Here is a 13,144-nt window from a genome sequence, read left to right on the forward strand (position 1 = left end):
AACATGTGGAGATTTAAAATCAAATTCCCAAATGCATGTTGAATGTGGTAAAATCTTCAGAGCCACAGTTAACAGCTTTAAAAGCCTGAGGTGGATAAAGGTGAGGGATGTTTTTCGCTGCCTGCATTATATCACATATGGTCTTTAATCACCCAATACTACATGTTCAGACATTCTTTTGCTGTGATTATATCCACCTAGACCTAATAACGTATGTAAATTCCGCTGAGATTATATTCTTGGTGACAGAAATTTGCTGCTTTTCAAATAATCCACTCGAAGGTAAGGTAAAGTGGTCAGATACTTTTTTTGTAGTTTCACCTCAACACCCTTCAGCTCTAAATTAGAAAGCTGACCTAAAAGCGTCTGGCATGAAGGCAAAGACGTTTCAGTGAGACAATTCTGCTCAAAGGGAAAGCCTGTCATATTTGACATTAATTCTTGCTTGATCACGCACACAGGTATCTGGTGGTATATGGGGCAGACTCTTAAGTCCCTGCTTCCCACAGCACATATCACTGGAGCCTCGTTGAAAATAACGATAATGATCACATCATACTGTGAAACTAGAGCTCATGCATTAAGACAGTAAGATCCAGATTGATGTTGCATATAAAACATTCCAGATAACATAGCAATGATGGTGAATCAATCTGGAACTCTCTGCCTGTGTTTGTCGTCAATTTTCAAATAATGGGGATTTTGCAAACTCCGTTTCAAAACACTGGCGATCTTCAAAAACCAAACACTCAACATTGAAAGTACCTATGTTGTTTCTTTCTACGTTTTACTTCAACTGGTTACATCAAACAGAAAAGTAAATATGTTCCCTTCAAAAATTACTTATGTTAAATTATCTAGCAATTCAAGATGTCTTTTCTTTTGGAAGATCAAAGACCATGTGGTTGCTAAGCTTCATTTTCCTTTAATGAGTGCGGCTCTGACTCTGTAAGAGACATGTGGCAAATACTTTACATTAATTTGCTATGTAGCATTTTGTGAAGATGTATCAAATAATAAAAACTAATGGTGGATTTAGAGAATCAGCCAAATTGAAAGACATAACAATATTTACCATATTAAATAGGGATTAAAATGATTAAATATACAAATTTCTAATCCATTCACAGGATATATTTTGCTCTCCAATTTAAATGATCCTTTATTATTCAGTGATTATAAACTAAAAAAATAAGATAGACTCTCTGGTGTTAAGTGCAAGTGGAAGCTAAATATTTTTTTAGTTTGCTGCACACAAAGAGAGTAAGATTAATGGCACTGGAGGCATGGATGGTCTCCCTCCTCGCCTCCCCTCTTTCTCCTTACTTTCCTCCTCTGTGATGTCGCTAGCAGGAAGTTGCTGAGCCGACATGTCACCCAGCAGAGTACAATTGAGTTTGTAATCTCTGACCCTGCAGTGGCAGAGAGTCTCTCGCTCCCTGTCTCTCTGACTCGCCCTCTCTAGGAGAGATACTTGTAGTTATACTGCTGCTGGGTCGGTCGGGGCTTGGCTGGATAAAGATCTCTACTCAAATTAACACACACACACACACACACACACACACACACACACACACACACACACACACACACACACACACACACACACACACACACACACACACACACACACACACACACACACACACACACACACACACACACACACACAGGCATGTGTGACATAAAGCAATTGCAAAGGCATGCCTGGGGAATGTTGGCAGAAATGCACAAAATCAGCTCGGCGTAATGACTGTAGTAATGCCTGCTCTCACATTTGGATGCGAACAGGCACAAAGAAAAGTGATTAAATTGAGAGCTTTTTCCTGTTCCTGATATAATCATAGCAGGAAAACGCAGTCGCCCACTGGTTTTGAGCAAAGTACTTACTGACTACACCACATAACCTTCATTCATTTCCTCATTCCAAAACAGAAAACTGGCACAGGCACTGGCCTCATGAGGAGCCATTTTGGGGCATCAACAACAAACACCAGATGTGGAGATGGGAGATGAATGTCAAACATATTGATTCTATGCTTCATTAAAGTGGGGGCCTAGAGTTTCCCTGTGGCAAGGCACCAAATAGATCACAACGTTAAACTCCACAGAGGTCTTGTTTAATGCAGAAACTGCTCAACACAGCCGGTGTCTTCATTTCAAAGGAGAGCACAAACTGAGAACACATCCATATGATAAATATATAAAACACAAAAAGCAGCTCCAGTTACATATGTTAGGATCTAAGTGTTGTCTGCAGAAAACCATTCTGACAGAATTACAAACATACCTATTGAATTACATCAATAACAAAAAAAAAAAATCACCGGCTGTACGCGTTTCAGCTGTAAACATTCGAAGGCTGCTTTCAGACACGCACTGAAGTCCGGACATTTTCATGAAATTTTCGAAAGTGGCTTTATGTGAGAACGCAAATATCTGAGTCAGCTGCGGCGGATATTTTCTGGAACTTGTCAAATTGAGTTAGTATTATTTGGACGGTTTATTTATATCTCTATGTGCACCATTCAAATATGCTAGCCAGCTCAAGAAGCAACTATTATGTCTTGCATGAAAAAGGACACTCACAACACTGCTAACTAGGAATGTGAAGGACGTTTCATAACAAAGAAAATCAGTTGATAAAATGAACAACAAACAATTTAACTCACATCAACACAATAATTGTGGTGCAGGTAAATGTCTGTCTATTGTAAATCGAAGGCTCCATATCTTGTCATTCCTATTCTGTTCCAGTCAATAAAACTACTCAACACTAATATTACCCCTGCAGGGCTTTCTGTTTATGTGCTGAAGGATTGAACTGGAGTAATGACTATATAACGGCTTCAACTTAGCAACATTTTTCCAGCTCAGAAACAAGAGCGAGAGAAAAAACTGTCTTCCAGCTTAGAAATATCTCACGAGTTGAGGAGGTCTGATTTAAAAAGAGCAAAAACACATCACATCGCTTTTAAAAGAGAAAAAGGGAAGAATTTGAACCTGTTTAGCATTCAGTCTCACACTTCATAAGGTTCGGCGTTTAGTTGCTTCTCTTTGATTCTGACTCATTTTCATCAACACTGCTGTCTTTCACGCCATCAAAGAGGGCTGTCTGAAATGTCTCTCATGCTGCCTTTATCATTGTTCCGAGATCCTGTGATCAGGATTCAGAGAAAAGGAACAACTCCCATTAAATGAGCAGAGCAAAATGGAGGAGCAGCAGAGATAATAAAGGGGGCTTAACTGTCAGTTTTCCTCCAGCAGCAGAAACCGTGTGACATTCATTGAAGTGGTCTGAGGACAGCAGTGAAATTCTAAAGAGTGTAGCAGACCATTTGAAGTCTGGCAGATGGTTCTATGTATTTTTCATGCTGTTGAGAACCTGTGACTGAGGTTTGGTTGGTTGTCATCCAGTGCCTGGGGACCCTGGGCTGAATGGATTCTACACACCACTGCAGAATCACATGATGTCTGACCTCTCCGCCATGGCAAACTGCCCAGCAAGGAAAAAGGGAGGAAGGGGAGGAATGCGAGTGTGTTAGTGTGTGACAGGGTTGTGCACAAAGAGATAGAGAGAGAGAGAGGGAGGGAGGGAGGGAGGGAGAAGGCAAAAGAGAGAAATGTCGAACGATTGCATGTAAGCGTGCACGTCTGTTCACTGAGCATAAACTGAATAGTCCACGCCAACATACAACTTCACAGCCCTGACCTGTAAAACATACTGTTAAAGAGAAAGTGTGGAAAATATGAAGATGGAGGGGGAGGGGTGAGGGAGGAGAGGGGGGGCAGCCACTGCTAAGGATTCACACTATGTTACAGAGAGAGAGAGAGGGAGGGAGAGGGTGAAGAAAAATAGCATTGCCTGACTTCCCTTCCTTTGGAATGCATCCAATGTATCCTGTGAGAGAGGGTGTGTGTGTGCGTGTGTGTGTGTGTGGCATGCTGGCAGGAAGGCTTTCAGCATATAAATATCACATTACCACACAAGGAAACGCAGGCATCAGTCCGAGCTTCCAGCCGGCCTAACAAGCACGGGAGCTCCACTCTGGAGGTCAGAGGGAGAGCTTACATAAAATGGAATTCCACAGAAACCAGCACTTCTTTTAACAGATAAGTGGCTCGGGTGGCAGGAATGTGATGTGGTATAAATCTATGGTTCCTGTTATCTGGCGTGCTGGCGATCTACAGAGCTGTGTTCTATATATACTGTGCTCAGAGGGAATTAAGTATACAGTGAAAAAAAAGCTATAATGAAAAGAACATATAGGTTTATATACGGACTGGATACTGAATAGAAAACGGTACAACATACTGTAGCCCAATAAGCACTGAGCACTAAATTGGTGGTCACACAGACAATTTTAACGGAAATATGGTTTTCGAGTACGATTGTATTTGTACTTTTTTTATTCCTGCTAACTGTTCACATTAAAACACAAATAACTGAACAATTACCTCAAACCGTTTCACTGGTGTTCCTCATGGATCAATTCTAGTTCCACTACTTTTATTAAATACTAATCTGCCTTCAAACTGCACATATATGCAGATGATACTGTTACATATTTAGAGGCATAGGTATCAAAACATAGTACACAACCTGAAAATACAAAGATAAAACTAGTATTTTAGCCGTCAACCATCTCTTTAGACATGACTGCATGAAATAATCGGAGGTTTAAAAAATGAAACAATATTGAGTCATGCTACATGTCTATTCTATTTTATTGCATTGATGTTTGTCCCATTCAATCATGCTATTAAAAATGACTTTCCTTTATTTAGTTCCAACTGCTCGTGCAGTGCTATTAGTGTCATTGCTTTTTAAGCCTTGATACGACTCCACAGCGTTTTGACTTGTCATAACAGCAAAAGCACAGGTGTTAGGAATAACATTAAATACTTTACTCGAGTGTCCCAGTGAGGCATGACAGCGTGACAGTGAGCCAACATGAAACATGCCAGAAGCTGGACACTTAAGTAAACGGAATCCAGACATCATTCATAATTATTTATACATGTGCTTTTTCCATTATAACATGTCAAAATGCCTTGTAGCCTCGTGAATTTTTCTGTTTTTTTGTTTTCATGTGAATTTAACCTGAATTTATGTTCATTCCGCCATATGAACAGACTGTGACTAAATGACGAAGGAGAAATGTGAAACATGAGTCTACGCCAGCTGGGAGCAACTGCAATAAAGCATCCAGTACAAAGCATGTCTCAAATATGTGTCTATCTGATATACATACGTGCCAGGGGACCCGCTGTATGTCAGCCTTCAACAGACCCCAGGTTAATAAAACATGCTTATCTGTGAAACATGAGATACCACAGACGATATAACTGCTGAAAAACCTCTCAGAATGATGAAACTTACAGATTACGTTACTGTGTCGACATTTCATCATCAGGAAATTCATAAGTCTCTGAGATTAGATAATGTATGTACAGATCACACACTCAGAAACAAAGCCCTGTCTTGCCCTCACAGACGCTTCACATCAAAATCAATACGGCACTGAACAGTCACTGGTTTTGCTCTTACCGTGCCTCTCCAATAGATTAGACCTCTCTGACTCATATTTACCAAGACATGTAGTTCTGCGGCTGATGATTTGCTCCGAGGAGCAGAGTAAGAAATCTCACCCTTATTAAGCGCGAGGATTGATCCAGTCAATTTTTTCACCGCAGGAGCAGGTTGATGGTGAGATTCGAGCTCAGTATGGGGTGTGATGTGCCTTTGCTTGTGCTGTGAACCAGACTTAAGATCTGTGCATGTGTACACACAGTGATGCAGGTTTTGACTTCATTTTATGCACAATTTTACCGTATTGCTGTTGAGTGTCATTAGCATGTGTGAAGTAAACCATCTGCAGTAAATCCAACACCACAAGCGCTCGGCTCATCCTGTTTTTAACTAGCGCACTCTGCCTCTCGCAGCAGAACACTGCAATTTTCAATCTGTAATGTACCTATCTCCTCCCCCCCCCCCAACACCCTCCCTGCCCTCAGCAGGAGGCAGGTCAGGCGTATACATCTCCACCCATTGCTGAGTGAGCACTGGGGGGTAGGGTGGAGAGACAGAGTACAGATCATAATGGCTGGCCAATTATCAGCAGCAAGGGGATGCTGGGGAGTTGGGAGGAGTGAGAGATTATGGGGGAGAATGGATCAATACACCAGTCAGTTTGTAATGAGGGAATGAATTGGTCCAAGTGAAGCAGATGGAATTCCTGCTCAGCCTGGGGTGGTCTTCCTGCACTGACTGTCAGTGGGGTATCGGGTTTTTGGCGCCGCTTTGTACAACAGCGCCCCAACAGGAGAACGACAGCCATCCCAGTGGATCGGTGACATTCAAGTATTTATAACATTTAGTTTTAGTCGTTGGTGGTGTTTCTCTCGTGCTCTCTTGATCTACCTACATTCCACTTTCTCTAAATATTTCATACATCACTAGGGGCAGATTTAGAAGAGCGTGAAGAATAATGGCTGTCTGTCCTTCACCATCCCCCTTTTAAACACCCACAGCTGCCAGCACAGGACAGTAAATCCTACACCTCACCCACTCGCCCATCCCAGCAGCTCAGCTCAGCCGTGTGCTACTATGCACTAGCATAACATGCACTCCTCTACTCAAATGAAAGGAAGCAGGCTTAAACTGTGAAATGCTAAACGACCACCACCCCCCTACTTGTTTCTAAAATGGTGACTGGAATAAGCAGTGTAACCAACAGCTCAGCTTCATCATTAGACCTTTGGTACTGTTGTGCTTCTCTGGTTGCTTCACTAGTTTCAACATCTCCCTTTCTTTCTTTTTTTTCTGTGGGGCCTTGTGTGGGGTGGGGGTGTTATTTATGGCTGCTCTGTGCAAGTGGACACACACACACACACACACACACACACACACACACACACACACACACACACACACACACACACACACACACACACACACACACACACACACACACACACACACACACACACACACACACACACACACAACCTTTCACAGGATGAAAGGGCAGTCACACTGCCTGCAAACATGATTTTACAGCCCTGGGTGGAATGAGTGGTGGAGGAGAGAATGAGGACAGGGTACAAAAGGGGAAAGCCCTTAGATTTACGGGTCCCAGCAGTCAGAATGCAAACCATGTAGCAGCACACCTATTTAAAGTCTTTTTTTTCCCCCCTCTACGAAATTCAGAGCCCCTAAGAAATAAGAGAATTGTCTTTGTGCAGAAAGACAAATATGTGAAATGTGTGAGCACAGATCCATGGAAACACAAGTACTGCATCCTGAAAGGGGATTGTAGCTTTTTTCATGCCTCTGCTGTTTTAATTGGAACTGAGAAATGTGCCATTTCCAAATGTGATCCGTTTCAGTAGCCCATCAGAGGCAGCAAATACAAGCGTGTGTGTACATGTGTATGAGGGCATGGTTAGGGCATGTTTGTACAATGTGTTGCATTTTACACATTTCTGCAGTTACACAGCTTCTCTGTGGACAATTCCAAGACGTGTAGAGGTTTGCACACATTAAAAATAACAAGACGTTGCTGCCAACATATCAACCAATGGCGTTCGTTTGTTTACAGGTTTTACTCTGACTGATGTGGGAAAAGCAGAGTATATATTTAACCCCCACTAAGGCGTTTGTAGTGCGTCTCAACCCTGTTTTTCAAAATGTAAACACCTATGACATATTTAGATTTGAGTTGTTTAATTATTTCAGAGCCGTGAAAAAACTAACCTACATTCATGATTAACAGATGGAAATTTGGAGAGTATGAAATGTCAGAGAACATTAAAAATGCCCATCACAATTTCACGGAGCCCAAAATAAAAACGCAATTTACCACCAAAGAAAGAAGAGAAAACCACTCACATTTGAGAGGGTGGAAGTAGTGAACATTTAGCATTCAAAACAATGGGGGAAAAAAACATATTTTAATCAGACTAATCTTCCAACAATTGACTAATCAATGAATCTACTACAGTACTTGTGTCAGCTCTAATAAAAACAAACACAATATACTGCGAGTGTGTGGGAGCAATGGACTTCAGACAGAGTCTTTCCAAAAGCCGGAGGCAAAACTGCCAAGACGAGGACGGCAATGTAATTAAGTTTAAATGTGTTCCACTGACAGTGAATGGGAGAGCGACTCTGTATGTACAAGATGACTTAATGGGGAGTGGGGAGAATTTTCCAGTTTTTACTCAGTAAAACCGCAATTAATTAAAGTAATTTGGGTGTAAAGGCTCAAGTAAACAGTTTATGAGAACAAAAAGGCAGCGCTGAGCAAACTGCTGATGCAGCAGCTCCACACTTTGCCACATCAGATATTCAGAGTCCACCCGGAGTCCTCATAACACTTTGGTCAAGGGAGGATTTCACTTTGAGTGTCCATGGAATTCATGAACTGACAGTGAGAGAAGGCTGCAGTACATTCTGTCCCTCTGTTAATAATCACAGGGTTCCATTCGCTGCTCGTGTCTCCTGCAGCTTTAAGACGAAATAGATCCTTTTGCAATGAATGTAACGGACTGAAGCCAATGGTATGTGCATATATCACCATTCACTCCGGTGGAAGTTAAATGGGGTAATAACAGCTTAGATGTGTGTCACTGGTGAATTGTCCTGTGGTAAATACTGCCTCTAGTGGCAAATAGTGTGAGCTGGCAGGGAGCTATTGGTGAAAAGGTGTAGTCTGACCTCTGCTGGTAAAACATGATATTATAAGAGTTTGCATGGTTATTAGAATGTGTGTCTCTTTGTACAATTTCCCAAAAATGCAAGAGAAAATGTGTAGTTAAATAACACATGAACGGGTCCAGATCCATTTTCTCGAAGCAAGCATTAATTTGTCACTATTATTAATGATTTAAACAAAAGCATTTCTGTCTGATGAATAATTAGGTAACTAAAAACATTTTAATCAAATTTCCATGATGATTCTTTTGTTGCCACTAATGTTGTTACAATACTACAAAAGACTGAAATATAATGCAAATAGAACCACATGATGAAACAAAGTCTGGTATTCTATTTTATATAAGGTAGGTTCTTTTGTTGCTGTGCACTACAAGCTGAGACTGAACGTCACCAAAGCCTCTGAGGGAGGAAGGATGGAAAAAGCAAAAGGAGGAGGAGGGGAACTGAAAGTTTCAGCTGTCTACGTACAACAGCAACCGTCTATCAAAAGACAACCAAAAGCAAATCACACATTTCTCCCTGTTTTAAATAAAAAGACTTGTTGTGCTTGGATCAAAACACAACCTGACTGACACTTAACAGAAAATAAAACCCTCCAAGTCACGTGAGGTAACAGAAGTAAGTTAGCAAAGCAACATGTTACTTTTTCACACTTCTATTCAAGTTTTTCTGCAAATTATTTAAGATGATTATGACCTGCTGTGCTTCAACATAACCCTGTCGTCGTATTTCCATGATGTTTCTTGTCATTTGCTTTAGCACCACAACCTGGTTCCAGACATGAATTGCCACCACATCTCATCTTTGCTCAGGATTAAACTGGCATTAGTTTCATATCTCTGGTGAAGTGAAGTTTAACTGACCTGTTCTTTGAACTGCTCCTGAGCCAGACAGTCACTCATGTGGACGCAGCCCAACAGGCAGCCAGTAGGGTAGTCTTTAGGAAACCTTGGCTCTGCACAGAGAACAAGAGCTATCAAACATCTGCTAAGATCGGTGCACTTAATTCTAAACAGCAAGAAACAGTTCTCTTCCAGTATTCACATTATGTTTCCTGATTTGATCTGTGCAACGTGTGTGTATGTACCTTTCTTGTTAATGTGGCGGTACATGGCTTCCACTTCAGCAATCTCCTGAGGAGTGGGCTTCTTGGCTGCAGCAGCGATCCAAAGACGACCTCTGTGTGACGTGTACCAGGTTCGACCCTCTACCCTACACACACAGACAGACACACACAGAATGCGATGATACCTTTGCTTCATAGGCTACTACAATTCTGTCAAAGCTCATTCTGGATTTGGGTTACTCTTTACCTCTTGATGCCTTTGACCAGCAGCGAGGCCCATGGCTGGTGCATGCTGAGGCACCAGCCTCCGTCAGCCATCTCCTGCAGCTCTTTGTCTTGGAGCCGCAACCTGTTGCGTCCTTCCTCTCCCTTGTCCTCTGCGAGACTCTTTCCCTGCTCCATGTTTCTCCTGTTGTTTCCACTACCTCCAACATTCACCCACTGCAAAATAAAGTCATGTCATCATCACTATCATTGCCAATCAATATGAATACCATCTTTCATGACAGTAAAAAGTTACTATGCATGCTATCAGAAACAGCTGTCAGCCATACCCATCACTATCAGTGTAAAGTAAACTCATTTTTTACTGATTCTGATTTTACAATTTCAATTAAGTTTCATAATGGTACAGATGACAGGTTTAAAGCCAGAATATGTTAATATGCAGTGCTGAAAATGTACCACAAGGTGACAGTATTGCTGGGCCGAGTGTATCTCAGAAAGGACCCACCTCCGGTGCAGACTGCATTATGTTGGGGTTGACCAGCTCTCTGAGGTTTTGCTTTCCACCTTGTCTTCCCGAGCTCATTGGTGATTTTGAGTCATTGTTCATAGCCTTGAGGGTCTCGTCCAACCTTTACGTTACAAAACATTTCAAAAGAAGGTTTTTATGAGATGACAACACAACGTAAGCCTGCAGCCTTGATGCAAGTGGCTTCAGATGATCTTACTTGTTGTAGTACTCGTTGAGGTTGTTTCCTTCATCAACCACTTGTCTACCAGCAAAGTCCAGTGTGATCTTCCTGTCCTTGCGAGAGGCGTGGCGCATTTCTCTAAGCTCCTCCTCCTTCCTCCTCAGCTTATCACGCTCGCCGGGCGACAACCACTGATTGGATTCGGTGGCAAAGTAATCCGACTCATCGTCTAGAACTTGCGTTCTCCGGACACTGGGGTTGGAGGGGACAGGAAGCAAAGAGTATGTAATAAATATTATCATTAAAGTAAACGTATCACTCTTCTTGACTGTGTGGTTTGTGATACCTGTTCTTGTCATAGTCCAGCAGTTTGTCTTTGTGCTGGACAGCCTTCTCCAGGCCGGCCTTCATCTTGGCCTCTTGGTGTGGGAGATAATCTCTTTCTCCACCGTCTGTCACCATAATAAAGAACATTTATAGCATCAATCCATATCATTACTTCATAGATTTTTAGTATTTAATAATTCTGCCCAGTTTTGACACTCACCTCCCATCAGCTTCTTTCTTAGCTTCTGGCTTTTGTTGGAGTCTCGCTGCAGAATCTCCTGCTCCTCTCTTGTGCAGACCTGAACAACAAGAAGAAAAAATTAAAAGCTGAGTAATTTTAACTTTACAAGAACTAAGAACTGTCAGATTTTACATTTACATACCAAGTTTCCACAGAAGAGGCAGGGTCCTGAGCCCTCTTGCTGGCAAACAATGCGACCACAGCTGATGCAGTTGTTGATAAGCTGGTGCTTTTGAGCAAGGCAATCACAAGCATGTCGACCAGGGAGTAAGACTTCAAGCCTGTCCTGTCCGTCTTTAGCATAGAGAGTGACAAACTTATTTTTCTTCTTTGTTGAAGAGGTGCTGCTGTTTTCCTGAGCCTGAGAGAGGAGAAAATCCAAGTTGGAACACAGGGCAAGAATAAGCAAGACAACAAAAATGAAATGGATCATCTACAAATGACCTTCATGAAATAGGTGGTAAGAGAACAAATGTTTACTCACCCTCATCAAATCAATGGGAGTTTTGACAGCTTCGGGCTCAGGTTCTGTTTGGGTCGCAGTCATCACTTCCTGTTTGTTACGGCCTTTACGTTTAGACTTCTTCTGGGCATCTTTGGTCGGGTCTTGTGAATCTAAGAAAGTAGAGCAATATACCTTCACAAAAATTGTGGATAGCGTCCTTGAGAGACATGTTGATATCTCAGTGCATTGTGTGTGGAATTAATAGGAATTTCAATTGTTTAGCTGTGCACAGGTAGTTGGCAGATATAAGGCAGTGTATGGCCCCACCTGATGAGACAGATTCCGCAGGAAGGAAAAGACTTCCAGAATCTGCAGCCTGTCTTTGAGTCCTCCTCCATCTGCAGAGGAGCTCGTCTATAAACAGCCTTTTTTCCCCATCCGTGCCCTGGAGGAGGTCTCCCACATACTCCTCAATCTCTTCAGCCGATTCAATGGAGAGAATGTATCTGGACAGCAGAGCGGCACAATTAGCATTTCAAGATTCAAGCTGTTTAGCTTCTCACCAGTGACACAAGTATAATCATGTGGGGAAAACGTTTGCAGGGAAGCTCTGTCGTACCAAAACAAACTTTGTAATAGAAGAACAATAATAGTGGATCATGGATTGTGGACTATGATTAAAACAAGACAGCTTGATATACAATATGTCTACTCACATATTCTACCATACATTGCTTCTTCCTTCATCTTTATCAGACATTTTCTTATATCAAAAATTGTGATTTGTGAATATAAGCTGTATAAAGAAATCTTGATTTGATTGATAAGATAAAATCCAGAATATAACTAGATGTGTATTTACAAACTATAGATACAACAATGAAATAAGACAACAAATTAAAGAGATATTAAGAACAAATGAATATGTAATAACAATATACCCAGAAAATGTGCAATAACTCAGCCTATTAAAATTGTGTATTTTTTGGATACTAAACCAAAATATTATTGTACATTCATGTGTAATTTTGTTTGTGTTTAATGTTTATATATCTGTTGAATATCAAGGGGTTGGTAATGTTATTGATAATGATATTGATATTGGAGGGTAAATCATTCAGAATCCTTATCAGTACTATTTAATTCCTCTTTACGTATGTGTGACTCATCTGTTTTGATTCATAATTCAATAATTGATTGTGTAAGAATGTTCTAAACTATTAAATATACTTTAGTCGGCCCCAAAAGCTCGATATGACAAATGTGTCACCTTGAAAATAATAATTTAATGGTAGTTCAGGCAGTGATAAGAAGATAAACGTGTCAGACTGTTTAATAGCTGCTGTGAAACCAAACTTCTTCAGCTGCATCAGAGGAAAACAACGTATTCAACCCACAGATATACAATTTTAACCATTTTCTCATT

The 13,144-nt window shown here is 41.2% G+C and overlaps 1 protein-coding gene across 2 annotated transcripts in view; it reads right to left on the reverse strand.

The window, feature by feature from the left end:
* The window catches only part of trip4 (thyroid hormone receptor interactor 4), a 65,298-nt gene that overhangs the window by 51,853 nt on the left and 301 nt on the right, over positions 1-13,144 (reverse strand). For both annotated transcript variants that reach the window (XM_035159418.2, XM_035159425.2), the window contains exons 2-11: positions 12,046-12,224; positions 11,758-11,888; positions 11,416-11,634; positions 11,253-11,331; positions 11,052-11,157; positions 10,742-10,957; positions 10,522-10,645; positions 10,036-10,229; positions 9,810-9,934; positions 9,586-9,677 (exon numbers count right to left, since the gene is read on the reverse strand). In XM_035159418.2, the coding sequence (XP_035015309.2) occupies positions 9,586-9,677; positions 9,810-9,934; positions 10,036-10,229; positions 10,522-10,645; positions 10,742-10,957; positions 11,052-11,157; positions 11,253-11,331; positions 11,416-11,634; positions 11,758-11,888; positions 12,046-12,224 (1,465 nt within the window). The remainder of the gene's footprint in view (positions 1-9,585; positions 9,678-9,809; positions 9,935-10,035; positions 10,230-10,521; positions 10,646-10,741; positions 10,958-11,051; positions 11,158-11,252; positions 11,332-11,415; positions 11,635-11,757; positions 11,889-12,045; positions 12,225-13,144) is intronic.

The sequence above is a fragment of the Hippoglossus stenolepis genome, chromosome 1 (assembly GCF_022539355.2).
Source record: "Hippoglossus stenolepis isolate QCI-W04-F060 chromosome 1, HSTE1.2, whole genome shotgun sequence".
In the NCBI taxonomy this organism is placed as follows: Eukaryota; Metazoa; Chordata; class Actinopteri; order Pleuronectiformes; family Pleuronectidae; genus Hippoglossus; species Hippoglossus stenolepis.